Below are 27,548 nucleotides of genomic sequence, written 5' to 3'. Positions count from 1 at the left end.
TTCCGTTGGGTTGGCATGATGCACAAGCGCACGGCCCTCGGGCTCTTTGCTTTTGCCGCAAAACGGTTAGACTAGACTTGGCACAGACAGTGGGTTTGTTTGGATTTCAGGTAATCAACGGCTGCGCCGGCATCTTCGGCTCTGGTGTCCGGGCTCTTTTTGGACGGGCTCTTTGTGGACGGGCTCTTTGTGGACGGGCTCTTTGTGGACGGGCGCTTTTTTTGGGACGAGCAAAGGGTTGCGTACAGGACCTGGCTCGGGGCGTTTATGGGGTAGCATTTTTCCTTCCCTTTTGATTTCGGGCTATTTTTCATTGTCTCTTTGGGTTTGTTCCATTTCCTTTGTCTCTCTCGTTGGCGAGCAAAAAAGGGGGGACACACACACACACAGAAAGTTATAATGTGGTAATGACGAACGGGCCGCAAAATACCGGCATGTCTACAGAAAAGGACAACTAATTGATGACTTAATTCCATCTTCCATCTTCCTTCCAAACTTTCATGACTCCATGCCTCCATGACGCCTCCATCGTACCACAAAGCTCACACCATGGCTTGTTCCGCCACCAAAAAAAAATGAAGAAAAAAAAAAAGTCCCCGACCACGCCAGAGACGCCAGAGGCGCCAGCAAGGCAATCTGCGCTCCTTTGTTCGTATCCTTTGTCTGTTCTCCATCTTTTCGGATCGGCCCCACAGCATCCCGAAGAGCCCTGCGAACAATGCCCCTGTCCCCCTGAATCCGGCCGCGGCCCTCGCGCTCGGCATCTGACTCGTCCGGGCCGGGCCCAACAAGGCGCACGCTACTGCATCTGATCTTGAAATAGTCTGGCGGGCGGCCCCAAGGACGCCAGCGAGGCAGAAGAAGAAGAAGAAGAAGAGAGAGAGACGCCGAAGGGGCCGACAATTCGCTCAACGCCGATTGGACAAGGAGGCTGCCTACCTGTCGATGCGTACGCACGTAGTCAGTGTCGCGCGATTCAACACGAGGCAGTCATGGCTAAGGCGGCGCCGTGTAGGCACCTTGTTCACGATGCGCTGTGGACGACGCTCATGTGGAGCAGACGATCACAACCCTAGAAAGTCGAGTAATACAGCCCCGTCCAGCCATGTCAACCTGCACAACGTCAACCGGCATCAAGGGGTGGCAGAGTTTTCACATCCTAACGAAGCAGTCAAATCACATCATGACGAAGCCGTCAAACCAGACAATAGGCCAGGCAATCTGGATAAAAGAAGAAACAAAAAATTGAGGTGAGGGGGAACGTGTCCGCAGATACGAAGTCTAGCGCTGAGGAGTGACGTGCGAACCCCCCCTCATGCCTCATGCCTCATGCCTTGCTTGGGCCTTGGATGTTTCGACATCGGAGCCCCTGGTCCAAACAACGGTCTGGACAAACATCGGATTACTCCTGCATCATGACAGAGAGAGAGCCCACGGACGACGCAAATAGGCGAGAAACACGAGGCACAGGGGCAGAAAGGAAGGAACCACAAGCTTATTGGGCCTTGGCTTGCGACAGCCGGGGGGGTGTCTTGGTTCTGGGATGGGGGTCTGCAGGCGAGAGTGGATTGCAGGTTGGCTTGGGGGCATGGGGGCAAGTGATGGGGGTTAACTGGGGGGCTCAAAGGGGGTCTTCATCGGCTCTGGGCACAAGACACCCGGCCGTATTCCACTTCACCCCCCGAATGCACAAGCACTGCCACGTCCAGGTTCAGGGGCTCTCTGACCACCGCCCCCAGCACATGGTCCAGCGTCAATACGTCGCTGGGCAAGGAAGAAGAGCATGAAAAAGCAAGTTCATTCTATTCACGCTCCACCGCTATCCGTCTCTCCGGCCAGCGCCGTCTCTCCGACCAGTGCGCTTCCCTGCTCAACGGTCGTCGAAGAAAATCCACCAAGCAGGCCTCAAGCGCCTCAAGCAGGCCTCACCTTGCGGGACGTGGGCTTAGGCTCAGACTTAGGCTTAGGCTCAGACTTAACCTCGGACCCAGACATCCACACCAGGGCCCCCCATCCCCTGCTCACCTGAAGCCCACCAGCCTTCTCGCCGTTGCGGTCGGCCCTCGCCCTCGCCCTGCGCTTCGATGCCCGCTTCAATGCCAAGTGAGTGGACACGGCACCGCAGGGATCCCCCACCGATCGAGCCAAGAAAATCAGGGGACCAGGCGTTGCAGTGGGATCGAGAAGAAACGCACGGGACGCTAAAACGAAATGATCGACCGTGATCCAATGTCCACCGCTTCGGCTCCGCCAGCCCGGCTTGGTCGACATCCTCCGATGTCGTAGGTGCATCGAGCATGGCATCGCATCGAGCATGGCATCGGGGTTGAAGCCTGCTGCGGTCAAGCCTGCTGCGGTGAAGCCTGCTCCTGCGAAGCCTGCTGCTGTGGCCTCCACCAAGACGCACCAAAAATCCCGACCAATGCCCGTCGGCGCTCAGCGAAGCTGACGGCAGGCCCCTGAACCTGGTCGCGGCGGGGGCCATGGTGTCATCAATAACCCCCGACGGATGAAGGGGGGGGCCTGCTACTGCGACGACGACGACGACAACGGCAGCGACGGCGGCCGGTACTGCCGGTGCGCAGTGCCTTTGCTCCACTTCGTACTGTTCTTTCTGCTGCTGCTTCCACCGCCATTGGCTCTGGCCAGCATCTCGAGCTGGGCCGCCCACATGGCGGGCCATCTCGTGTACCCGCCATCGACCTCATCCGTCAGATACGCGCCACCGAGGCCGAGGTAGCATATGTGCTTCGTCAGCGCGGAAGCCTCGTCCGCCTCGTTGTGAATGTTGCCGTAGGCCCTGGGGCTGCTGCTGCTGCTGCTGCTGTTGACCGTGTGCACAATGGCCACCGACTTGGGCCGCAGCGCGTGCGGGATCTGCGGCAGGCCCTTGCCGACAAAGTAGTTGTGCCAGTGCTGGGCCGACTGCTCAAAGACGACGACATAGTCGACGTTCTCGTACCAGCGCGGCTCGACGACGACGCCCGGGTTGAGCGCCAGCACGGCGTCGCGCCCGGGGGCGCCGCCCGGTGCCGGCTGCGCCCAGGCGTTGCGCGCGTACCGCGTCAGCCGCGCCATGTAGCCCTGGTGTCTCGGGTCCCAGGGCGTCTCGTCAAAGAAGATGCCGTCGACGCGCAGGCTGCCGCTGGCCTCTCTGGTCTCCCCTTTGGTCTCCTCTCTGGTCTCCCCTTTGGTCTCCTCTTCGGCCTGCTCGTCCGTGGCAGCGCCCCCCTCGACGAGGTCGTCGTTCCACGCACGGTACACGTCCATGTCCCGCTCGACGTCCGACTGGTTGCGCGTGCAGTAGCTCACGTGCACGTAGCCCAGCAGCTGCACATTGGGCAACGCGCCGAGCTGGTGCAGCGCGGCGACGTAGTTGGCGTCGGGCCGCGGGTCGGGGCCTGGACCGTTGTTGGGGTTGACGACGGTCACGAAGGTCAGCGACGGGTGCGCGATGGCTGACCGGACCAGAGGCTCCCAGGCCGTCTGGAAGGGGTAGATGTACAAGGGGATGAAGACGACGGGCCGCATGCTTTGATGAGGCTGGTTCTGCTGGTTCTGCTCCTGCTGCTGCTGCTGCTTCGGCTCCTGCTGCTGCTGCTTCGGCTCCTGCTGCTGCTGCTTCGGCTCCTGCTGCTGCTGCTTCTGTGACACACTGCTGGCATTGGGTGTTTGAGCTGACATGGTGGGCAGTCGACGCGGATCTCTTCCCAATTTGTTTATTCTCTGTACCTACACGAGGGCGACGCGGATTGATGGCCGGAAGTTCAATGAACCGCAAGAATGCCAGTTGCTACCACAACAAAACAACAGACGGAAGATGGGGTGACCGGCGAGAGAATGCGATTGCTGAAAATAGTCGTCGTGGTGTGGTGGTGATGCGACGCGGTGCTGACTGTCACGCAAACGCGTGTTTTCCTTGCGTCGATGGCGGGGTGAAGGATTGCGGGTCTGGCGGCTGATGAGCCAGCTAACAAAGAGACAGGCTGAGCCCTTGGGTCGCGTAAAGAGAAGAGGAATGGGGAGAAGATGGATGGCCAGAGAGGGTGCTGAGGTTACATTTGACGTGCATCTACGGCACGGAGACCACGTGCCAGGCTTTTCGTTGGTTGACCGGGTTGTAAATGCAGCTTAACGCGCTCTCCTCCTCAGTCTCTCTCGTCACCAAGAAACTATCAAGTCCGTTGACCAAGAGAATAAGCGAGCATGGGTATATCAGGAGGTAGTGGTGGTCATCAGCGCCCCGGTATTTGAACTTGCACTCATCGCTCCTCGGACTAGGGGTCCATCCAGTCCAACAGCGGCACGAGTCAGATCTGCGCGGCGCCCCTCTTTCTGTCCGCTGGTCTGCCGCGCCGACATGGGGGGACCGCACACAAACACGAGGTGCGAAGGGGGCGGCTGGCGGATGGCTGCGCTTCAACGTGTTGCGTGCTGTGCTGTGCTGTGCTGTGCTGTGCTGTGCTGTGTGGTGCCTTGGGCCCAGAGTCGCGAACCGCTGTCAGCAACCCGGGCTTTTCGCCCCGCGTCGCACAGCGCACAGCGAGGGAGATCGCCTGCAACCAGAAGATCAATGGAAGAAAGGTGCGTCGGTGATCTGACCGCCAAGATGCTCCCTCGGTGACCCTTGAGGAGGGGGTTCCAGCCTGGCATGCCTGTCTCGCTGTCTCGCCCTTGTCAGCGCATACATTGATCGGCGGACCTTCATGACCGTCATGCCATCATTGTGGCTTTTTTCGACAAAGAAAGGTGCATCGGATATTGAATCCTCTTGTGAATAATTATGTTTTAGGTTCTAGGTCGACTGCATGCGTGCATACAACGTACATGTACATAGATTGGTCTTGCGCCATCCCCATGCCCCCCCGCCGTCGCTTGTCCCGGACGAGACAATTCCCGACGCCGGCAGAACCTGTGGCTCGCTCGACTTGGAAACCTGTCGATCGCTCGACTTGGGAACCTGTGGCTCGCCCAACTTGGGAGCCAATGTGGCTCGCTCAACTTGGGGGCCAACGTGGCTCGGCTCAGAGGCATGGTTCGGCATAGCGAGTGAGGGCGCCAAATTGACAGCACCGAGGGGGACAACCGGGGTGACATGGAAAAATCATGTAAAAACAACGCGGCAAGGAAAACCAAGACAAAAGCCGACTCCCAATGCTGACCCCTGGCATGAATGACTGAAAATGACTGAAAATAAACTGGTGATCATGTGTCGCCCGGCAGCCGTGGTGCCTCGCCTGTGGCTTCGGTTGGCTGGCCTCATCCTCATCCGGGACATGCTGCTGCACAGCTGTGTCGAAGGCGTCGGCAACAGTAAGGGACAGGACGATGCGGCAGGCTTCTCAGACGTCCAAGGTCGTGTTGAACTTCTCGCCGTCGCAAAACTCGACCCATCCGTCGAGGTTCATCTTCTTAATGACGGTGCTGAAGCCGTCGGTGCCGGCCGCCTCGCCCGTGGGCGTGCACACCCTCTTCGAGGCCGTCGACGACACGCTGGGCGCGTCCTTGGGGTACTCAATGTGGAAGACGGGCTTGTTGTCCTTGATGAAGGGCGCAAACGTCTCGCACTCGGAGAACTGCACGCACTGCTCGTTGACCGAGAAGTGGACGTCTTCGAGGACGTCGGGGATGATGCTGCCGGCGTTCTTCAGGCCCGTCGACATGTTGTACTGCAGGGCCGTCTCGGAGAGGAACTTGACAAAGTCAACGGCGTCCTCCTTGGTCAGGCCGAGGCCGTTGTCGTTTTGCTGTGCCTGTTATTAGTCTCGTGCTCGTTCATGACGCCCCTGGTTCGGCAAGCTTACAAAGCCGTCAACATTGTCGGGGTCAATGGCGTCACAGCCGCGGTTGGCAGCGAGCTGGATGCGCTTCTTCATGACGTTGCGGACGCCGTCGCTCGCCACGTCCACCCACTTCTCGCCGGGCCAGCCGTCGAGCTCCTTGCCGAGGTTGTCGTCGCCAAAGTCATCCTTGTCGTCGCGCCAGTCCTCCCACGACCCGGCGCTGAAGTAGCAAATGACCTTCTTGCCTGCCTCGCGCAGGCGCGAAAACGTCTCGTCCGAGTTGTCAAAGAGGTCAATATCAAAGACATCGACGTCGGGCGTCACGTCGCCGCTCGCGGGCACCTCGATGGGCTTGATGAGCACAATCTGCCACGACGCGCCGGCCTCGGGCTGCCAGAGGGACTCGCGGCTCGTCGAGTTGCCGCCGCCGGTGCCGCCTCCACCACCGCCGCCGCCGCCATTATTGTTGCCGTTGTCGTTGTTGTTCTCCTCATCATCGCCGCCGCCGTTTCGGTTGCTCAGGCCTACACCAAGACCGACGGCGAGAGCGATGGCGACGACTAGGACGACGCCCACGAGCGCGAGCTTCTTCCATAGCGGCCATCGCGGCTTGGCGGTGGCGGCCTTGGGCTCGGCGTGGAGCGAGTCTGCAGAGGCAACGTCTGCAGAGGCAACGTCTGCAGAGGCAACGTCTGCAGAGGCAACGTCTGCAGAGGGCGGCATATTGGGAGGCCGGGGGGGGGACAGGGATGTGAGTGGGATGAGGTGGGTGGGTGAGATGCGAGCAAGACGCAGGAGAGGAGACTCTGGAGAGGATCGACCGGGCCTTGCGGGGATGATGGACCTGCCGAGCTGAGAGATCTATCGCCGACAGGACAAAGGCAGGTGTTTTTGAGTTGAGAAAGGGCAAACCCAAGATCGATCGATGTTGAGATGGCTGAGGGGCTGATGATCTGAGGGCTGATGATCTGAGGGCTGATGGTCTGAGGGCTGATGATCTGAGGGCTGATGATCTGAGGGCTGATGGTCTGAGGGCTGATGATCTGAGGGATGATGGTGATCCCCAACCGAATATGAGCGGAGGCAGGAAGCTGACAGAGTCGGCCGATGAAGCTGACGACGCCGGCTGATGCGGGAATTTTTGCGTAACACAAAAAAACACGTCTTCTGCAAACCAAAGAACGAGTGGCTGATGGTAGCTTTCAATAGTTCCCTCAACGGCAGGCAGGTGAATAGATGGTTCTCGTGGAGCAATGAGCAAACGTGCTCCAGAGGAGCGAGTCGTGGATCAATATGGGTTTGTGTTTGGTGGGAAAGGGGAGAGGCCCTTTGTCGGCGACATTTTAGGTGCAGCTTGCGTGGCTCGCTCAAGCCCAGGCCCAAGGGTCGAGCCTGCCAGAGCGAGGGGGGGAGGGGGGTGAGGGGTGCTGCTTAGGGGACCTCGCACCATTCTTTCAGCGGGTGAAGTCCCCTGAAAGCCTTGCGCTTGGAGCTTTGGGTGTCTGCCTACCCTAGGTGCATTGTCTTGCCTGAGGGAGGTACGGTAGGTGGCACCTGCTGGGTGCCTGGGTGGGTGGATTCTCGGTCGTGCTTTGGGCGCTTGGGGTCCGCTGGTTCCGCAGGCCTAGCCTCCCCTTCCTCAACAAATCAAGGAGCTTCCCGCAAGCTCAGCCCTCTTCTCAAGACTGCACTGCACCCTGCTTGGTACCTAGGTACCGCCAGTCAGCCTGACTGGTGCTGGCCCGCCTGAGCGGTGCTGGCCCGCCTGAGCCTGGTACCTACCGCCGCCAGCCGCCGCCTACCGCCTACATAACCTGTACCTTACCTCATCAGGAGGGCTGGGGCGTGAGGCCTCGGCTTGGCCTTAGCAGATCCCTAAAACGGGTCCCTAGGGCTCCCCCACGATCGCCTATTTCCCCTTTGGGCCGTTTCCACACCACTGAGACCATGAGAATCCTATTTCAGGCGAGGGCCCTGACGATCTGGCCCGAGCCAAGTGCATACACCTAACCCGCATTGGGCAAGCTGCTCTGACGCTGCTCTCACCGGCGCTATGGCGTGCACAAGCAGGAGGCTCTCGAACCTCTTCGTGTACCTCTACCGGTGAGTGTCTCTCTCTCTCTCGCCGATGCTCGCTAGACCAGACCAAACTGAACCAAGCGCCTGTACTGTCCACCCCCCCCCCTCCACACCAGTCTGCAGACCCCAATTCCCGGCAGGTGTAATCTGATCCGAGGCCACGGGAGCCTCTTTTCCGATTTCTGGCTTAGTCGAAGCACTCTGCGTAAATCTTTGTCCTCAAGCTTTTTTTTTTCTCGCCATTTGTCATTCCGGTGGCGCCACCAAACGTTTTGGTCCCAACCTGCTCAGCTCATCTCTGCTCCAAAAGGAAAAGGTGCTCCTGACAAGGCAAGTAGTGGGAAAGGAAGGGGGCGTGTACAACAGAAAAGAAGACAACAGGCCATGGACCCAGGGGTGCATTACGTGGCCGGCATGAAAATACACCCTGCTTGCTTACCGCCTAAATGGCCTTCAGAGTGAACCAGCCAGCGAACCAGCCGGGTCAACCGGCCAGCGAGCCAGCCAGAATGACGAGATGCCATCATTCAATTTGCAAAGCTGACATGAACCCTTGACAATGGCCTGATGGAGACCACGATAGCCAGACCATCATACATGTACCTACCTACCGTGTTGGCGGAGGATTGGATGCTTCTTCGTCTTTTTCTTGTCTTGCACCCGCGCATTACTCAGACAGCCAGACAGAACCAGGTGTGCCAAGATCAATAATCAGATTGACGTGCTCCGCATCAGTGTCTCCAGATCCTTGCTTTTTCGTACCCTTCTGCCGCTCTGCATACGAACCAGGGACCCTGTCCAGCCTTTTGTTTCTTTTTTGGTCTTGACCTGTGCCACGTAGCCATGCATGTGCATCAAGCCCCCCTGTCTGCACCCCAATGACCCCCCAGTTGGCCCCCTGGGTGATTGACACCTCTTGCCCTGCACAGCATTCACCCCCACACACACCCAGGGGGTTTCATCCCGTGTGGGTCGACGAAAGGGGGGGATCAAATCGGGGGGTTTTGCTTAAGCTGACACCACCTGAAGTGGGCTACTGGTAGCGCTTCCCCTGGTGTCGAATCGTCGCAACTTTTCCGTCTCATGCTGCCATTGCGCCTCATGCTGCCATTGCGCCAACACGAGGTCCGACAACAAGAGGGAGGGGGGCGTGCGTGTCTCGCTGGCTCTCTGGCTCTCTGTCCCTCTCAAGCCTCTCTCTCTCATCCACACAAAGGGGCACAGTGGCATGGAGCACGGCACGATCGGACCACTCACTGCCCGAGGGCCCTCCCGCCGAAGATTTGGGTTCTGGTTCCTGGTGCGCTTTGTGCCCACCACCACCACCACCACCACCACCACCACCACCGACCACCAACCACAGCGTTTTCGTCTCGTCTCTACTCTCTGTCATCTGGTCTCGTCTCGTCTCGGTGAGCCGTCTGCCACCAGCCCATCTGTCAGCGGCACACGCGCTGAGGGTGTGTGGCGCGCCCGCCACCCGTCGCCATTGTGCGTCCACTGCGTGCGTCCCCCCTCCTTGAGGCTGCGAATCCGAAGCCCGCCCTGGCGCGCGCCAGAGTCAGTCGGTCAGGCACCTGCAGGATTATTGATCGCGTGGCAGACGGGCAGAGGAAGCAAGGCCGCGAAGGAGGAGGCGAATATTGAAAATCCTAATCCTTCCGCCGCAATCGGTGAGGACCTCTTGTCATGTTCGTGTTCCAACAATCATCGGATGGAATATTCCGATGTAGCTTTTTTTTTTTCTTCTTTTTCCTTTCCTGCTTCCTTTCTCCTGTCATCCTCTAGTTTCCCCTGGTCGGTCAAGGTTTGTTGAGCTGACCGCCAGATCGCTGGTTGATGATGCCGAGCCTCCAGAAGTCAGGCCATATCGCAACAGCTGATCTTTCCAGCTCTGATCCTTCCAGAAAGCCGATCAACATGAGGCAGGGCAACAAAAGGCAAGGCTGATCGGTCATGGATGGAGCCAGATCAGCCAGACCAAACCAGCCAGACCAGATCAGCCAGACCAGATCAGCCAGACCAGATCAGCCAGACCAGATCAGCCAGACCAGATCAGCGAGGCCCGAACGAGAAGTGACCATGCCGGAAGCAATATCGATGAGGCGAGAACCCAGACCATTATGGGAAACTGATGGCCGCTTGGCAGCGCGTAGATTGAACAAAGACCCCGTCGTCCCGGGTCTCTGGGACTCCGGGGTAGGTTTTGGTCCGCATCGAGAACTGAGAGCCTGGGCCCAGCCGGGGGGTTGGGATCACCAAATCCGTCGCCTTCATGGCCCCCAGAGCTCTCCGGCATCTACAACCCCAGAGTTCTGGATCAGGAACACCATGGACAAACAAAGGGAAGAATGGCCAAAGCCAAAACCCGAACAACAAAGATCCAGACCCTGAGATGGCTTCCCGACATGGACGCAAATGACATGGCTCTTGGGCAAAAATGCAAATCCTGCGTGGGAGCTGGACCCCGAAAGACGACGGGGCTAACTAACCACGACCACCCACATGGTCCGGCGGCCGAAGACCGCTCATCCATCCCGATGCAGTAAAGCATCACGGCGGCGCGCCCACCAGCTCTGACCAAGCGTGAACCGAGCCTTGCTGACGCCTCGCTGCTCTCACTGCTCTGGCTTCTCTGGCCGCTCTCGCTGCTCTCGCTATTGCCCCAGAGGCCAGGCTCTCCGGGGGCTGAGACATGGCTGACCATCTACCCTTTGACCCTGGATCCCCACACCCCGAATTTGGTTCTTTTCCGTCCAAGCCGTCCCTCCAGCTGGCAGCCCTAAGTCCCAAAAGAGATGCTCAAGGTGGGCTCGTCAAGCCTTGCCGTGCTGTGAGGCGTGGCGGTCTCGACTCTTTTCTCTGTTTCGCCCTGGCCGATGCTGGGCCTGGCTCTCAATGGTGTCGATGGCGGGCTTGTCAATGGGCTGTCAGTGGCTCTCACGACCATGCAGGCGGGTTGGAGCACGCACATGGCTGGCTGACGGGTGGCCCCTCGAGATCTACAGCTGAGAATACCACCTCTCCCCTGAGCATACAACCTCGTGTTCGATTCGACTACTTATTGCTCGGGCCCTCACGTCTCCATCTGCCATCTCTTGTCCCCCTCATCATCACACAACAGCAACAACAACAAGAAGAAGAGCCTTCTCTTCTCCACCTGACTGACTCCTACAAGACCTTGTCAACATCCCCCCCCCATCTCTTGACACTTGTTTGCTCTCTCATTTCTCTTACCCCTGATCCACCTACATCCCAACTACCAGACGACTCACCCGAGCCTGTCGACTCCTGCTTCGGCCCCCCTTCTTCACACCCAACACCTTTCCGTTTTCAGCCCAACCGCAGGACACCATGCGTTGCCAGATCGGCCTCGTCTCTGTCCTGGGCATGCTGGCTTCGGCCCACCCTGCCCCTGCTCTCGATGCCAGGCAGGCGTCTGGCTCTGCCGTGGCCTCCCCTGCCCCCTCGGATACCAACAACAACCCCCAGGAGTCTGCCGTGCCTGTCATCACCACTGCCACCGGCACCGTCGCCACGGCTGCCCCCGTCCAGGCCACCGACGCCCCTGCCTCGGACGGCTCGGACAGCGATGCCGCTGGTGTCGCCGGCACCGTTCTCATCCTCGCTCGTGATGAGTACAGCGCCTCTCTCGGCAGCGCCGGCCTCGTCGGCTACGGCATCAACTATGAGCACTACATCGTGCCCAAGGAGGGCCGTGACCTGCCCAAGCTCAACTCGACTCTGAAGCACGGCAACTACGGTGGCATCATCGTCACCGACGCCCTCGCCTACGAGTACGATGACGGCTGGCACAGCGCCTTCTCCACTGAGCAGTGGGCTGCCATCCACTCCTACCAGGCCGACTTCCGCGTCCGCATGGTCCGCATCAACGAGTACCCCGGCCCCCAGTTCGGTGTCACCACCGTCGGCGGCGGCTGCTGCGGCGCCGGTGTTGAGCAGCTCATCAGCTTCACTGACGTTTCCGCCTTCCCCACTGCCAACATCAAGAAGTGAGTCCCCCACGCGCAGCACAACCCCTGGTCCTCTCGCTCAAGCATATTGGGACTAACATGAATCTCAGGAATGCCGGTGTCACCAGCCAGGGCCTCTGGCACTACCCCGCATCCATCACGGACACGGCCACCACCAAGCAGGTCGCCAAGTTCGGCACCGGTGGCACGTACACCTCGGAGACGGTCGCCGCTGTCATCAACAAGATCGACGGCCGCGAGCAGTTTGTCTGGTTCACCTCGTGGGCCCCTGACTGGTCGTCCACCTCCAACTACCTGCAGCACGCTCACATCCACTGGATGACCCGCGGTGCTTTCCTTGGCAAGCGCAAGACGCACCTGAGCGCCCAGATCGACGACGTCCAGCTCGGCACCGATCTGTACTACCCTGCCGGCGGTCACTACAAGAGCACCACTGCTGATCTCAACGGCCACGTCTCGTGGCAGACGAACCTCAACACTCGCCTGCCCCAGGGTTCGTCCTTCTGGCTCGAGTTTGCCCACAACGGCAACGGTGACATTGAGGCCGCCACCACCCGATCCGGCTCAGAGAACTACTGCGACCCCGACACGGCCGTCTACCAGGATGACTTCCCTGCCACTCCTCTTGAGTTCCAGAAGCCCCTCGGCACCGGCCAGGACTACTGGCCCGACATGTTCACCACCTACAACTGGACCAAGGCCTGTGCCGACCGCGACAGCTTTGCTGTCTGGTTCCAGAAGGCTGCCAACCGTGACGCCTTTGGCCACCTCTCGCACACCTTCTCCCACATGTCGCTCAACAACGCCACCTACGCCGACGTCAAGCGCGAGATCCAGTTCAACCAGGCCTGGATGAAGCAGATGGGGCATCGACCAGGCCACGCGCTTCTCTGCCCACGGCCTCGTCCCCCCTGCCATCACCGGCATGCACAACGGTGACGCCATCAGGGCCTGGATCGAGAACGGCATCACCAACGTTGTCGGTGACAACACGCGCAACCCCCTGCGCAACCTCGGCAACAAGTACCACCCCCTGACGAGCACCGTCGCTGACAACGGCTACGCCGGCCTCAACATCATCCCTCGCTTCGCCACCACCATCTACTACAACTGCGACACGGCCGAGTGCACGCTCCGCGAGTGGAAGGAGACCTCGGCCGGTACTGGCGACTTCAAGAACCTCCTCGACAACGCCCGCGCCACCAACACGCGCTACCTCATGAGCCTGCAGGCCGACCCCTACATGTTCCACCAGGCCAACCTCCGCTTCAACGACCAGCCCACCATCACCGTCGGCACGAGGACGGCCAAGATGTCCCTCGTCATGGCGTGGGTCGAGACCATTGCCCAGGAGATGACCCGCCTCACCAACTGGCCCATCACCACCCTCAAGCACGACGACATTGGCAAGTACTTCATCGACCGCCAGACCCTCGACGCCTGCAAGCCCAAGGTCTCCTACGGCTACGCCGCCGACGGCAACTCGATCAAGTCCATCACCGTCACCGCCAACGGCAACTCCTGCGCCGTCCCCGTCCCCGTCACCATCCCCTCCGGCTCCGTCACCGCTGCCGGCGGCTCCGCCACCGCCGACGTCGTCGGCTCGGAGCCCCCCATCCAGTGGGTCACCCTCAGCGGCTCGCCCGTCACCCTCACCCTCGGCACCGCCGTCAGCATCGCTGCCTGAGCGAGAGAGTCGAGCGACCACCTTGCACATTTTGCACAGACACACATAATTCAGCATTAGAGGACGGCACATTCGGGGGGCGTTTCGGGGTCATGATTTCAGGGTGTTCATTCTTCTCTTTTCTGGTTTTCGAGTCTCAGGGATGCTCGGGTTTGAAAAGAGTGATCTAGCTTAATGTCTATCCTTAAGAATAATTTGTTATCCATCATACTTGCTCCGTCTCGTGATCCGCCTGGTTGTGGTCTGATTTGCATTGGTTCGAGTGTTGGCGAGGCGTGGTCGGTGGCCTTGATTGATTTCTCACGATGCAAGTGTTGCTGTTCAAGGGTCGTACTTGAGTAGCGAATCCGATGCGCTTGCGATTTAGGAGCCAGCGAAGGTTGTCCCCCTGTGTGAGACACATGTTAGGCTGCGGGGAACGATGGAGGCTGCTTGCGGCAGGCGATCATGATGGATCGAGCCTCACGGGTAGGGGCACGATTATTGCCAGTACATCACAGAATGAGTTGAGTGTTTCAGTAGAGTAGGTTGAATTGTTGTCACTTTTTATCGCCAGATGAATCCAGCCAAGATCGGTTAAGATATCGAGTGTAGATGTGATGGCTTCGTGGTCGTGGGATAGAGCAATTGCTGCCACTGCAACACTACCCATACATGCTCCAATTATGTGAAGCCTTTCATGGGAGGAGGCAGTGAACAAAGTCCAATAGCGCCTTTTAGACTTGACGCGATGAGGTTTCTTGTTCGGACCGCTCGTGGTGGCGTCTGGTGGTCTCGCCCATCGGCGTGATGTTGCCGGTTGCGGCCAGGATGAGGTTGGCCGACACCAAAACCAAGCGTGTGAAGCTTCAATGAATACAAGTAGTAATCTTACTCAGTACGATACTTCGGTATATTGCTGTGACACGAGATGTTCAGCTCGAGTTGTCTTACTTTGAGGCTCCTGGGACAGCATTTTGTGACTCTTACTACCGTAGTAGGAAGACAGCCGAGCTTATCCTCAGGGGCTATTCAATATATGCGAAGTGGATAAACATCTCGAAGTGTCTCAGGGGCGTTTTTCGCTCATTGGTCATGCAGTTTTTTCCCCAGGTTTGATCGTCCGAAATCTCAATTAAGCTTTGTCACATGTTCGTTCAGAATAATTGGGGGATTAAGCATCAAAAAGTCCACAGACGTACGCAGTGATTGATGGTGTTGTTTATGGTGGATGAAAATGCAATTGAGCACTTCCTCTTGGTTTGATAACAAAATTGGAGTTTTAACTGCGAATGGTGCTGTGTGGTCTCAGAAAACAGCTCACTGGCCATGGTGTTCCTCGATGGCGATGAACGATATGCACAGCTCAGCCTTGTCCCAAATCACGTGACGTATTTGCATTTCGGCAGACCCCAGCAAGCTGTTGACAGAAAATTTGGCACTCTTCAAATCACGCATATCTACCAACAAGTCATTCTACCCTCCATAGCTACCACATCCCTCATCCGTTGCGGCATTGAATTAATCCAGTGATTAACACGTTCTGGATTTATCCATAAAGGTAGCAGCCCCTAGCTTTTGTAGGTGTATTATGGTGTGAAGATTCGGTCATTTTGGTGGTTGTAGTGGTGTTGTTAGGTGAAGGATTTTAGGAGTGCCAGATTTTCTGTCGACAGCTTTGCCCAGTTCTGTCAATGACAATCGCGCATGCACACATGGCTCTTCTCCTGGTGGTACAAGCTCCGTGGAATTCACTTATCGAACAGGCGCCACGTCTGGGTCATCATAACGGTGTTAGGAGACTGATTGCCAATACCCTACACATGCTGACATTCATGAAGCGCCGTGGCAGGCGTGTCACGAGCCAAACCACCAGCTGCTGGACGCGGTTTACGCCGTCGATTGCTACCATACTCGCTAGGCTCCCCTCGTGACAGCTTCATTTTCCTTCTCTTACGGCAAATGAAGAGGCACGAACCCGTCGTGAAAAGCAATATCGGGAGATTGCCCGGTAATCGACGTGACTGCACTGGCCAATTCGGAGCTTTCAGCTGGCCTTGTGCAAACAATCCGATCGGATCCCACCCTAGCAAACCTGTGGCAGAAGGAAAATACCACGGCATCGGCGACGGACCGTGTCCCCCTCACAAGCTCCGAGAGGCATCGGTGCTTGCGATTCAGCTTTTGCAAATTTGTAATGTCTCGAAGTGGATGACGTTTGGATGGTGGTCAGAATCATGACGCGTACTAGGACAATGGTGGGATAACATCAGGGCGTGATTGGGTCATCGACATCGCTCGCTTAGTGGAAGCTTGTTTGGAAATGTAGATGAATGGGTGCCGCATACGGCACGAGAAGTGAGCCAGACGCGGGGCTTGGCTCGTGAAAGATTCGCGACGCTCCTGGACTAGAGCCTCATGGTCGAAGTCCTCACGGTACTCTCTGCTCTTAGGTTCCTAAATATTTGGCGGATCGATCAGTTTTCGAGATCCTGAGAACGGGTCAGGGTTCTCATCACATGAGTACATGTAGCTCAGGTTGACACACTCCATCGCAGCCTCAGGTACTGGCCATCAGATCCGTCAGCACCAATGACTGAGGTGAACGCCTCAGTGTGTAATCCACGATCGTTCCAGGTAACTGAACTGCCACATGGGTCATCTGCCATCTGGTATGTCGAAACACATTGGAACACGCGTTCCAGCAGCAACCCTGAGGTTGTGGTACCACGTCGAAACCGACCCAATCGGATGATCTGGCGTAGCTAGCCTACCGTACCTTATCTGGGCCTTTTCCCACTTGATGATTTTGAGACCAGTCAGTCTGATCTCATCGTGGATCCCACCCCCAGAGCTCGTCATAGACTCCCCCTTACCGCGATCCTTGGGGCACTTCGGACAGTTTTGTGCCCGATGTCCAGGCACACTTTCAGACCCTTCTCGGCCTTCGGCCACAGTCAGCCTCGTAGTACGGTCGGCAAACCTCCGTGGCTCCGTGGCCCGTGGCCTGGGATCATAATGTCCGATCTGACTATTTGGTGCCGTTTGCCTCGTCCCTTGACGCTGTGCAGAATGTGACTTTTCATTCTCTTTCCAAGGCAATCCGTCTTCGAACGAGTTCACGTTACCTTCTGGTGCCCCGAGACTCACCACCACAGCTTTGGGCGGCCAGTTCATCCACCCAATCCTGGCCTTCTATTCTGCTGCTCAACACATCATCGGGCTGTCCTTGGCCTGTCTGGGCTTGAAGTTTTACCTACAGCCTCGCCATCATGGAGGCGCGTGCGACACCACTCGATACTGACGTCCCGGGCGGCTTCCCTGAGACTCCGGCCTCCAATGGGGCTCCTACGCCACAAAGCCTACAGAATCGCAACTCTGCCAGCAGGGTTGTCAACTACAGCGCTGGATCCTACATACCCACCTCGAACCAAAGTGCTGGGAAAACCTCGAATGATGGTCTTGCTGGAAATGCTTCCTACTTCGGTTCTATGAACGGCGGTCGAGACGCCCGTGCCGAGCCCTCACCCACCTACGGCGCCTCCTCCGAAGCCAGTACCCTGCATGGCGATCGGGCGTCGCACGATCGTGATGCCGCTCCTCTAGCCGCTGCCGCTTTTGCGTCGCAGGACTCGAAAATCCTCGACGAAAAGGAGCAAGTTTCGCCAGCTGCCAGCACACCGTCCGATGACGATGAGCCCCAACTCGCGCCATTAAAACCCGCCCCTAGTTCGACGGAGAAGTCGCACCTTCACCGTCAGAGGAGCGCCCGAAACGAGGATGAACTCTTCCAGATGCTATCGAGGCGCCGGACCGGTGCATCCTCGACGGCCGAGGAGCAAGAAGAAGAAAGCGAGATCAACATGCTCATGGCTCGTATGTTCGGAAAGACGCGTCAGGAGAATTCAGAGGAGGAACAGACCCGCCACAGTGGTGTTGTCTTCCGCGACCTGACTGTCAAGGGCGTCGGTCTCGGTGCCAGCCTCCAGCCTACCGTGGGCGATATCTTCATGGGGCTCCCGAGAACCCTGAAAAACCTCCTTACCAAAGGCCCCAAGGCTGCCCTGGCCAAGCCGCCCGTTCGCGAGCTCATCAGCCACTTCGACGGCTGTGTGCGACCTGGCGAGCTCCTCCTTGTCCTGGGCCGTCCTGGCTCCGGCTGTACGACCTTTCTCAAGGCCTTTTGCAACCAACGCTCTGGCTTCGAAGCCGTCGAGGGCGACGTCACATATGGCGGCACTGACGCGCAGGAGATGTCTAAGAAATACCGTGGCGAGGTCATCTACAACCCCGAAGATGACCTCCACTACGCTACATTGTCAGTGAAGAGGACGCTCAAGTTTGCGTTGCAGACCCGAACGCCGGGCAAGCACTCTCGACTCGAAGGCGAGAGTCGTCAGGACTACATCGCCGAGTTCATGAGGGTGGTCACCAAACTGTTCTGGATCGAGCATACCCTCGGTACCAAAGTCGGCAACGAGTTCATCCGTGGCGTATCTGGAGGCGAGCGCAAGCGTGTCAGTATCGCTGAAGCCATGATCACCAGAGCCTCCGTTCAGGGCTGGGATAACTCCAGCAAGGGTCTCGACGCGAGCACTGCCCTGGAGTATGTGCGCTCCATTCGTGCCATGACCAACATGGCCGACGTCTCCACTGCCGTATCACTCTATCAGGCCGGAGAGTCTCTCTACGATCTTGCAGACAAAGTTCTGCTCATCGACGGCGGCAAATGTTTATACTACGGACCTTCCGACGACGCCAAGCAGTACTTCATGGATCTTGGGTTTGATTGCCCCGACCGCTGGACCACTGCCGACTTCCTCACCTCAGTCAGTGACCCTCATGAGCGCAGCGTCCGCAAGGGCTGGGAGAACCGTATCCCTAGAAGCCCCGAGGAGTTCTACGAAGCCTATAAGAAGAGCGACGCGTACAGGAAGAATCTGGCCGATGTTGAGGACTTTGAGTCGTCGCTCGTCGAGCAACGCCAACAGCGCGAAGCTGCCTCGTCAGAGATTAAAAAGAAGAACTACACCCTCCCTTTCCATCAGCAAGTCATCGCATGCACCAAGCGCCAGTTCTTGGTCATGACCGGAGATCGCGCATCTCTACTCGGCAAATGGGGAGGCCTCGTATTCCAGGGCCTCATTGTCGGCAGCCTGTTCTTCAATCTCGCTCCCACAGCCGTCGGCGTATTCCCTCGCGGCGGTACTCTCTTCTTACTACTTCTCTTTAACGCTCTTCTCGCTCTCGCTGAACAGACTGCTGCCTTCGAGTCCAAGCCCATTCTGCTCAAACACAAGTCCTTCTCGTTCTACCGACCGGCGGCATATGCTATTGCACAAACCGTGGTTGACGTGCCGCTTGTGTTCATCCAGGTGTTCCTCTTCAATGTCATCATCTACTTCATGGCAAACCTCGGACGAACGGCATCGCAATTCTTCATTGCCACCCTCTTCTTGTGGCTTGCGACCATGGTGACGTACGCCTTCTTCCGAGCCATTTCGGCGTGGTGCAAGACCATGGATGAGGCCACTCGCTTCACGGGCATTTCAATCCAAATCTTGGTCGTATACACTGGCTACTTCATTCCACCTAGCTCCATGCCTCCATGGTTCGGCTGGCTGAGATGGATCAATTGGATTCAATACAGCTTCGAGGCCCTGATGGCAAATGAGTTTTCCAGCTTGGATCTGCAGTGTGAGGCGCCATTCCTAGTGCCTCAGGGTCCAAATGCTTCGCCTCAATACCAGTCATGCACTCTTAAGGGCAGTGAACCCGGCAGTACTATCGTCACCGGTGCGGCGTACATCCGGGAGGCGTTCTCCTACACTCGGTCTCACCTATGGCGCAACTTTGGCTTCCTCTGGGCCTTTTTCTTCTTCTTCGTCTTCCTGACCGCCCTCGGCATGGAGCTGATGAAGCCCAATGCTGGCGGTGGCGCTGTTACCGTCTTCAAGAGGGGTCAAGTCCCCAAGAAGGTGGAGGAGTCAATCGAGACCGGCGGCCACGAGAAGAAGAAGGACGAGGAAGCTGGCCCTAGCGGACACTTTTCGCAGGCCATGCCCGACACGAGCAACACAGGCGAGACAAGCGGCGACGCCGCAAACCAGGTCGCAAAGAACGAAACCGTCTTCACTTTCCGCAACATCAACTACACTATCCCGTACGAGAAAGGAGAAAGAAAGCTTCTTCGGGATGTTCAAGGCTACGTCCGCCCCGGAAAACTCACTGCTCTCATGGGAGCTTCAGGTACGTGTTTTGCTGTGTGCGGTCCATGGCGGACACCGCTGATTGATCACAGGTGCTGGCAAGACGACCCTTCTCAATGCTCTAGCCCAACGTCTCAACTTTGGCACAATCACTGGTGATTTCCTCGTCGATGGTCGACCCCTTCCCAAGTCCTTCCAACGTGCCACTGGCTTCGCGGAGCAAATGGACGTTCACGAGCCCACATCTACAGTTCGTGAGGCCCTTCAGTTTTCGGCTCTGTTGCGTCAGCCCCGCGAGACACCGAAACAGGAGAAGCTTGATTACTGCGAGACCATCATCGACCTCTTGGAAATGCGCGATATCGCCGGCGCGACTATTGGCAGAATCGGCGAGGGATTGAACCAGGAGCAGCGTAAGCGTTTGACAATTGGCGTCGAGCTTGCTTCAAAGCCCGAGCTACTGATGTTCCTCGATGAGCCCACATCTGGCCTTGATTCTGGCGCCGCTTTCAACATTGTCCGCTTCCTTCGTAAGCTGACCGACGCCGGCCAGGCTGTGCTCTGCACCATCCACCAGCCCTCAGCCGTTTTGTTTGAATACTTTGACGAGTTGCTTCTTCTCAAGTCCGGTGGTCGTGTGGTCTACCACGGCCCTCTGGGACACGACAGCAGCGAGCTGATCGGCTATCTTGAGTCAAACGGCGCAGACAAATGCCCGCCCAACGCCAACCCTGCCGAATACATGCTCGAAGCTATCGGTGCTGGTGATCCAAACTACAAAGGCCAAGACTGGGGTGATGTGTGGGCTGATTCCTCTCATCGCGAGGCCCGTTCGCGCGAAATTGATGATTTAATTGCCGAGCGCCAAAACGTCGAGCCGACTGCCAGCCTGAAGGATGATCGCGAATACGCTGCATCCCTCGGTACACAGACGATGCAGGTGGTGAAGCGTGCCTTTGTCTCCTATTGGCGGTCACCCAATTACATCGTCGGCAAGTTCATGTTGCATATACTCACTGGCCTTTTCAACACCTTCACCTTCTTCAAGATCGGCTTCTCTTCGACCGATTTCCAGAACCGCCTGTTCTCCATCTTCATGACGCTCGTCATCTCACCACCTCTTATCCAGCAACTGCAGCCTGTCTTCCTCAACAGCCGCAACGTTTTCCAGTCTCGAGAGAACAATGCCAAGATTTATTCCTGGTTTGCGTGGACCACGGGCGCTGTACTTGCCGAGATTCCCTATGCCATCGTCGCTGGTGCCGTTTACTTCAAGTAAGTTGAGCCTGGGCTCACCCGTCTACTGAATATGGCCGGATTCACTCTCGAACACTTTCGTTGTACCAGAAGGCTGACTTCATTGCGTAGCTGTTGGTGGTGGGGGATTTTCGGCCTCGATGTCTCCGCCTTTGTGTCGGGCTTCGGTTTCCTCCTCGTCATCCTATTTGAGCTCTACTTCATCAGCTTTGGTCAAGCCATCGCTGCATTCGCCCCCAACGAACTGCTCGCCTCCCTGCTTGTTCCGCTCTTCTTCCTTTTCGTCGTCAGTTTCTGCGGTGTCGTTGTCCCGCCCATGCAGCTCCCCACCTTCTGGCGCGAGTGGATGTACTGGCTGTCGCCCTTCCACTACCTCTTGGAAGCTTTCCTCGCAGCTGTCATTCACGACCAGCCCGTCCAGTGTGCTTCTGAAGAGTTTGCTCGCTTTGAGGCACCGAACGGTCTTAGCTGCGATGAGTACGTTCAGCCATTCATCGCCGAAGCGGGCGGCTACGTGCAGACAGCCTCTGATGGGCTGTGTGAGTTCTGCCAGTATGCCACCGGTGACGAGTTTGGTGTCGGCTTCAGCGTGTACTACAGGAATATCTGGAGGGATTTCGGGATCTTCTGCGGCTTCATTGCATTCAATTACGCCGTTGTCTATCTTGCCACGTGGTTGCGGTTCAAGGGGAAGAACCCCCTGAAGGGTTTTATGGCCAAGAGGAAGAATTAGTACATTGGTAGTCAGCGTCACTCGTCATACTTAATGCTACAACTTTGTTCGTTTGTCATTTTCTTTCAGAACACTGTGAGCCTCGGCTTCGTATGCCTCATATGGGCCTCCCCCAGATGATCCACCACGGGGCCATTGCCCTCATCCAGCCCGAACCCTAGCGCCGCGTCGCACAGCTCTTCCATGAGCACCACGACCGAGGTCGGGTGTCATTCAAGGGCGATTGGTTTAGTGGTATAACGTCTGCTTAGCATCCGAGATCATGAGATCGTGAGATACTATCTGCTGAAGGTCGCGCGTTCGATTCGCGCATTGTCCATCTTTTGCTTTTGCCATATTCATTGGCGAAGTCCGAACAACGCGGTATCTAGTGTTACAGAATTCTTATTATATATGGATAATTAGCACTCTCAACGTAACATCTAGTCAGGGTACACGACGATAGCAGCGCCTGTGTGCCCTTGCAAGCTCTGGGCATAACATGCTTGGGTGGTTGCTCATTCATTTGTCGCCTTCTCTTCGAATCCCGCCCAATCGGGCTTTATTTTCTCGGGGTCCGCATGCGATGTCTCGAGGCCCATCTTCCCCATTGCCTTGATGAGTTCCCCATCATCTACTTCGGCGTGCTGCGGACTGCTTCTGCCGTATTGCTCGTCGAGTTGCCTTCCAAGCGCATCCGGGATCTTGAAGATTTCGCCAGTCCGATGGTCCTGAGCCCAGTGCTGTTCGGGCAGTACGATTGGGTCTGGATCTATGATCGGCTGGATCAGGGTCCGATGCTCGTGATAATGAATGGAGCGAGTCCGCCGTTGCTCGTAAATCGTGTGGACGTGTGGCCGGATTTCTTCGTGCGTGACAGGTTGCCGCGTGATGACTGTGTGATCGAAATACACATCGGGGTGCGTCTCGACGCGATCGAATTTCTCGGGTTCAATGTTGACCCCTGTAGTGTCTATACTACCTTTGCCGACATCGTCGGTATTGGGCCCCGTGCCTTCACTCGATGTGCGGAGCTTCAACTCGGGACTCTCAGAGCTGATCCTAGGCGCAGTCGTCATGCTCGACCTATTGCTAGGGGTGGTCTGGCCACTGGTCTGCCCGCTTTTGCTCCCTCGTCGACGAGCGGAACGGGGCTCAAAGTTCGCCCTCTGGAGTTCATATCGATCCCGAGTTGTCCGTGGCCACGACTCAGTCTCCATACCGCCAGCCGAGGCCTCAGCCACGCCAGATTGATTCCTTGAACTGACTGGAGACTTGAACCTGCGAGACAGGGCCTGCCTGAGACGACTTGACTTGGAGGGCATGAGTACGTGATCCATCTTCAATGATATCAGAGTGTTGGGTATATCCCATGGTCAAGGGTGAAAATGCTACCAGAGCACCAGTCATGGGGTTGGCGGGGAGTGCATGCATCATCTAGGAGGCCGAGAAGCATGCGTCATCGCCGCCAGAGTTCAAAGCGCGGATGCTGTCATTGATAGACGCAAGCAGCAAGCACGGTCCAATGTTCTGAGAAATGACTCAAGGTGTATCAGAGGAAGAACTACTCCGGAAAGTCGGTTGAGCTAGACTGTTCTGGAGCATGCTTGGCTCGAGAATGTCTCAAGTGTTCAATGAGTATTGTTGTGACAGTGGCTGTCCGGAATTGTCATGGTCATCGATCTGGTGTCACACACACCAACTAGCGCGCCCACCGTCCGACAGGCACCCGAAGAGCATGCTTCATGCTACGGGGAGTGGCTCTATCTACCGACTTCTGCTTCGTTATTCAACATAGCTGCGAGAGTTTGACAGTACATGGTAAACTTAATAAGCGATGCTACGCAAGGTTATCCGTCCATTCGTGCCGTCGGAGAGACTCTTTCGTCCACTGCGAAATGCCTGTTGGATGCGGCATTGCGGACTCCGTCAGCATCCCGATCTAGACCACTGTAGTCTCCGGGCATTCGCTCCATTTGCTCGCGAGCCTGGAGCGGTTTCCTGACGTTTGCGTCTTGAGGACGAGAGGGTCATTTCGTGTTCCGAGAGTTAGAGTAGCCGCGGGTCGGAATATGCGGCAAAATATTCGGTACTTGATGCATGATGCTGTGGTCCAGCACGAGCCAGTCCATTGCAGACCAACCATACCATCTTGAACGCAGCTCCATGTCCTTGCCATCCCAAGAAATAGTTTGTGTGTTGGACCTCAGTATGCTGAGCCTCATTGCGATTCTTGCCAGACAGGAGCGGGTTTCACCAAGAACAGCGAGCTTCCCAATTCGTGGGGACCTGAATAATACCAGGTAGGTAGCTCATAACCGACATGGTCGATTGAATTGTCAGGGTGAAATGGCGGCTCGGTCCTCATCACGACATTTTACATAAATGGTCATTTCGGGACTGGATGAAATTTCTATAAGGAAATCTTACAACCTTGAGAGAAGTGGTCGCAATGAAGGTAAAATGTAGGAAAATCAGTTGTGTCATCTCAGTACATATCTTAGCTGCTGGAGCGCTAAAGATATCCTGGGGATGTAGGTCAGTGGTAGACTGTTCGCTTCGCATGCGAAAGGTCCCCGGTTCAATCCCGGGCATCTCCATTTTTTGTCCTTGCTCCCCTTCACCAAGTACCTAGGTAGGGACAATCATTCGAATGAAATACAAGTCAGACCAACGTCTATGTCTAGCTCTTGGTCATTTCTTCTTTATGATCGTTTTCCAGATGTTTTCGCAGCGGTACTGCGAATTTGATCTTGAATCTGGTTCGCTAATCTCAAGCTCGTCGCGTATCTCTGAGGTTTAGATACGCGACCTTATATGAAGGCCACAGTCCCTCGTGGTTATTTTGATCCCAAGTCGCAAGTGCAAATACCAGTCAAAGCCTTTTGTACTCCACAGCATGCGCTTGAGAATGGAGTTCAACCCAATGTCATTTTCCGGTCCCAACACCTACCAACTCCGACAGCACGCCTCCTCAGGTTATCATACAGAACCAGCCAGAGGTACATCACAGTACTGCTGGTGATTACCTCTTCTTCGGCTTGCCGGCTGACTTGCGCTTCACCGCCTCTACAAGACCACCGAGCTCCTCGCCACTCTTTTTGGCCTTCTTCACCTTCTTGACCTGGCGTTCGTCGGGCGCTGCATCACCGCCGTTCTTCCTCTTCTTGCGGCCCTCCTCTAGCAGCTGCTGCATACCCTCTGTGGCCTTGTACTTGGGATTCGACGGGTCGATGGCATACTCATGGCTCTCAAATACAGCCTTGAAACGGTCGTCACCAACATCCATCTTGAAGCCCTCCTGCAGACCGGCCCGCTCGACTTCCTTCTTCTTGCCCTTCTTCTTGTACTTTTTCTTGCTCTGCTTCTCGGCTCGCGTGATTTCGTTCATGTCAAAGTGATCCAAGTGGTCACCATCATCCTCACCATCACCTGCCATGAGGAGCTCCAGCTGCGCCTTCGACTCTGCCTTCTCCTTCTCCTCGGCTTCCCGCGCCGCTCTCTTGGCTAGACGCTCCTCCTTGCGGATGGACGTCTTGGTCTTCTTGGATGTCTCTTCCGCCGCGAAGAAGGGGTCGTCGAAGCCCAGGTCCTCCACAGGCTCCGCTTCCTCTTCCGAAGAAGACTCGGCATCCGGGTCGCGACCTTCACGCCTTGCCCTCGCCGCCAGGCGTTTACTCTCCTTGCGCTCGCGCTCTTTGCGGGCGTACTTCTCAATCGTCGTCTCCTCCTCCTCGGGAACCTTGTTCTTCTGCTTCTCCGTGAGAGCCGGCGCAAACGTGATCTCCATGTCGCCGACCGGGCCGCCCTTGGACTTGCCTGCCGTCTCGTCGCCGAGACCGAGCGCCTCCCTCATCTTTTGCCGTGCCAGCTCCTTCTTGGAAAGCTTGGGCTCGTCTGCGTTCTGCGGCTCGTCGTCAAAGTCCTGGTCGTCTTCGCTGTCGCTGGCAAGGTAGGCCTTGAGGTCGTTCTCCTCGAGCTCGTTCCTGCTGCCGCTGAACGCCTTGTTGATCGAGTCTTTTCTCGCGAGCTCCTCCGGGTGGAGATCCCAGGTGAGCTTGACCTTGCTGTGCTGCAGCGCATCCGTGACAAACTCGATCGGCTTGTAGCCCTCGGGCACCTTGGCGCACTCATCGCGGGGCTCGTCGTCGAAATCGACATCGTCGGGCACGAAGCGCAGGTCGATAAAGTTGGAGGAGGACTGGTATTCGGTGCCGTCGGTGGCTTCGTAAATCTTCTTCGCGATGGCCTTGTCGGAGCACGTCATGATGGCGTAGTAGTAGCGCAGGCGGTCGAGTTGGTATGATCGCAGCGCGTCGCCGTCAAAGTCCTGGTCGTCGCCCTCCTCGATGATCTCGTTCTTGATCTTCTCGTCCGCGTCCGCGTCGCTTGAAGCGTCGCTGTCGTCCTCTGAATCGTCCGAGTCGTCCTCTTCGGGCTCGATTTGCTTTGCGGCCTTGAAGATCTCCTTCGGGGGTCCTTCGAGCTCCTCGCGCTGCATGCGCTCTTTGCCGAACTCGCTGGGGTAGATGGTCACCTTTTCTATCCTGCCGCCGGTGGTGGGCAGGAAGCTGCTGAAGAGAGCCATCAGGTCTTGCGACTTGATGTGGTCCCAGTCGAGGTTGACGACGGCGATGCGGTTCGTGACCTCGCCTTCCTCGACAGCAGCCTGCTCGTCGCGAAGGCGCTGCATGGAGCCGCCGGCCTCGGCCGCAGCGTCATCTTCATCTTCCTGCTCCTCGTCCGAATCCGAGTCCTCGTCGGAGGAAGAGAAGCCACCGCCACGCGCAGGATCGTAATTGGCGTCGGCAGCCTTGAGCTCGCGTTCGACCACGTCGTCATCCTCAACCTCGGGGGTATCCTCGTCGTCCTCTTTGTCTTCCTTGTCCTCTTCGCCCTCCTCTTCGTACAGTCTCTGCAGAGCCTTCTTCTTCGAGTCGGACTTTAGCTTCCTGCCGTATCGATCGACCTTTGCTGTGGCGGTGAACTCATCGTCCTTGAGCATGCGTGAGAATCGCTTGTCGATTGTGGTCTTGGTCTTCTTCTTGGAGGGAAGACGAAACCGGGGGTCCGTCTCGAAGTTCGAGAACCTCGAGTCGGTGATCTTGTCTGACTTGGACATGGCGTCGACGGTCCAGGCGAGATGTGTCGGGGATTGTCGTGGAATCGTGGAAGCGTCGAGTTTGCGACGAAAAAAGTTGACCTGGGTCGCGGGGGATTGGATTTTTTAGTGGGGTTGCCGGCAGTACATCTTCACCGAGACCCACCGAAAGACACCGCCTTTCATGCTCTTCCCTTGTTGCCTCGGCTCTTGCGCCTTTGCCTTACATCGACACATCTTCAACGCTCACGGGCCAGGACAAGTGTTCTGCCTTTCAGGGCTTGATCCAATCTCTACATGTTTGTCTCGAACCCTGAGATTGCATGAATGGGGAAGCCTTGTCTCCTTCGCACGGCCGGAGGCCTAGCCAACTGCTACCAGTGTCATCACAGCCTATAGCCAGTCAATGTGCACCGACGAGTGTCTTTGTCGATGATTGAGGATGAGACTAGACAAGGATATGCCGAAACTTACAACGACGCGCTCCCACAAGAGTGATGTGCTCCGCGGGACACGTTGCTGTCCACGAAAGAAGGCGTATCACTTGGTAAGGTGACCCCGCTTGCAAAGCCAAACTTACCTCATCTAGAGGTACTTATTGTTAGGTGAAGCCCGCTACTGACATCCAGGCCAACTCCCCCTTCGTTTCCCATCAACTGCCCATAATTATCCTCATCCTTGCATCTTCCACACCATGCCTTCCAACAGCAGCAGCAGCAGCAGCTCGAAGCAGACGGGGTCCGGGG

The 27,548-nt window shown here is 56.9% G+C and overlaps 8 protein-coding genes and 2 non-coding genes across 10 annotated transcripts in view; 5 read left to right on the top strand and 5 right to left on the bottom strand.

The window, feature by feature from the left end:
* VDAG_08040 (UDP-glucose 4-epimerase) overlaps positions 1 to 114 on the top strand; it is a gene marked incomplete at both ends in the record, with an annotated part of 1,493 nt that extends 1,379 nt beyond the window's left edge. Inside the window, one exon of the mRNA XM_009652806.1 lies at positions 91 to 114. Within this exon, the coding sequence (XP_009651101.1) occupies positions 91 to 114 (24 nt within the window). The remainder of the gene's footprint in view (positions 1 to 90) is intronic.
* Positions 115 to 2,526: 2,412 nt separating this feature from the next.
* VDAG_08039 (uncharacterized protein) lies at positions 2,527 to 3,684 on the bottom strand (the record flags this gene model as incomplete). The annotated part of the gene is made up of 1 exon (XM_009652805.1): positions 2,527 to 3,684. The coding sequence occupies one exon, from the start codon at positions 3,682 to 3,684 to the stop codon at positions 2,527 to 2,529; it is 1,158 nt and encodes a 385-aa protein (XP_009651100.1).
* A 1,658-nt stretch (positions 3,685 to 5,342) lies between these two features.
* On the bottom strand, positions 5,343 to 6,506 carry VDAG_08038 (endo alpha-1,4 polygalactosaminidase precusor; the record flags this gene model as incomplete). Its single annotated transcript, XM_009652804.1, has 2 exons — positions 5,343 to 5,747; positions 5,805 to 6,506. 2 exons carry the CDS (start codon positions 6,504 to 6,506, stop codon positions 5,343 to 5,345), a joined length of 1,107 nt encoding a protein of 368 aa, XP_009651099.1.
* Positions 6,507 to 11,216: 4,710 nt separating this feature from the next.
* Positions 11,217 to 13,544, top strand: VDAG_08037 (uncharacterized protein; the record flags this gene model as incomplete). The annotated part of the gene is made up of 3 exons (XM_009652803.1): positions 11,217 to 11,875; positions 11,947 to 12,676; positions 12,735 to 13,544. The coding sequence occupies 3 exons, from the start codon at positions 11,217 to 11,219 to the stop codon at positions 13,542 to 13,544; spliced, it is 2,199 nt and encodes a 732-aa protein (XP_009651098.1).
* A 1,755-nt stretch (positions 13,545 to 15,299) lies between these two features.
* VDAG_08036 (uncharacterized protein) lies at positions 15,300 to 15,769 on the bottom strand. Its single transcript, XM_009652802.1, has one exon. The coding sequence runs from the start codon at positions 15,644 to 15,646 to the stop codon at positions 15,341 to 15,343; it is 306 nt and encodes a 101-aa protein (XP_009651097.1). The 5' UTR covers positions 15,647 to 15,769; the 3' UTR covers positions 15,300 to 15,340.
* A 1,026-nt stretch (positions 15,770 to 16,795) lies between these two features.
* VDAG_08035 (brefeldin A resistance protein) lies at positions 16,796 to 21,722 on the top strand (the record flags this gene model as incomplete). Its single annotated transcript, XM_009652801.1, has 3 exons — positions 16,796 to 19,772; positions 19,825 to 21,007; positions 21,101 to 21,722. 3 exons carry the CDS (start codon positions 16,796 to 16,798, stop codon positions 21,720 to 21,722), a joined length of 4,782 nt encoding a protein of 1,593 aa, XP_009651096.1.
* A 217-nt stretch (positions 21,723 to 21,939) lies between these two features.
* On the top strand, positions 21,940 to 22,041 carry VDAG_20219. Its single transcript has one exon. It is a non-coding gene; the product is annotated as a tRNA-Ala (tRNA).
* Positions 22,042 to 22,091: 50 nt separating this feature from the next.
* Positions 22,092 to 23,079, bottom strand: VDAG_08034 (uncharacterized protein). The gene has a single exon (XM_009652800.1). It carries the CDS (start codon positions 23,039 to 23,041, stop codon positions 22,220 to 22,222), a length of 822 nt encoding a protein of 273 aa, XP_009651095.1. The 5' UTR covers positions 23,042 to 23,079; the 3' UTR covers positions 22,092 to 22,219.
* A 1,150-nt stretch (positions 23,080 to 24,229) lies between these two features.
* On the top strand, positions 24,230 to 24,301 carry VDAG_20218. The gene has a single exon. It is a non-coding gene; the product is annotated as a tRNA-Ala (tRNA).
* Positions 24,302 to 24,614: 313 nt separating this feature from the next.
* On the bottom strand, positions 24,615 to 26,823 carry VDAG_08033 (pre-rRNA-processing protein ESF1; the record flags this gene model as incomplete). Its single annotated transcript, XM_009652799.1, has 1 exon — positions 24,615 to 26,823. One exon carries the CDS (start codon positions 26,821 to 26,823, stop codon positions 24,727 to 24,729), a length of 2,097 nt encoding a protein of 698 aa, XP_009651094.1. The 3' UTR covers positions 24,615 to 24,726.
* Between the last annotated feature and the right edge of the window lie 725 nt (positions 26,824 to 27,548).

This window comes from Verticillium dahliae, genomic scaffold, assembly GCF_000150675.1.
Source record: "Verticillium dahliae VdLs.17 supercont1.18 genomic scaffold, whole genome shotgun sequence".
NCBI lineage: Eukaryota > Fungi > Ascomycota > Sordariomycetes > Glomerellales > Plectosphaerellaceae > Verticillium > Verticillium dahliae.
Note: the sequence above shows the minus strand (reverse complement) of the source record. Positions and strands in the feature narration are given on the sequence as shown.

Coding starts and splice junctions, on each gene's coding strand:
- VDAG_08034 (XM_009652800.1), bottom strand. CDS start 23,041: ATGGATCACGTACTCATGCCCTCCAAGTCAAGTCGTCTCAGGCAGGCC.
- VDAG_08036 (XM_009652802.1), bottom strand. CDS start 15,646: ATGCCGTGGTATTTTCCTTCTGCCACAGGTTTGCTAGGGTGGGATCCG.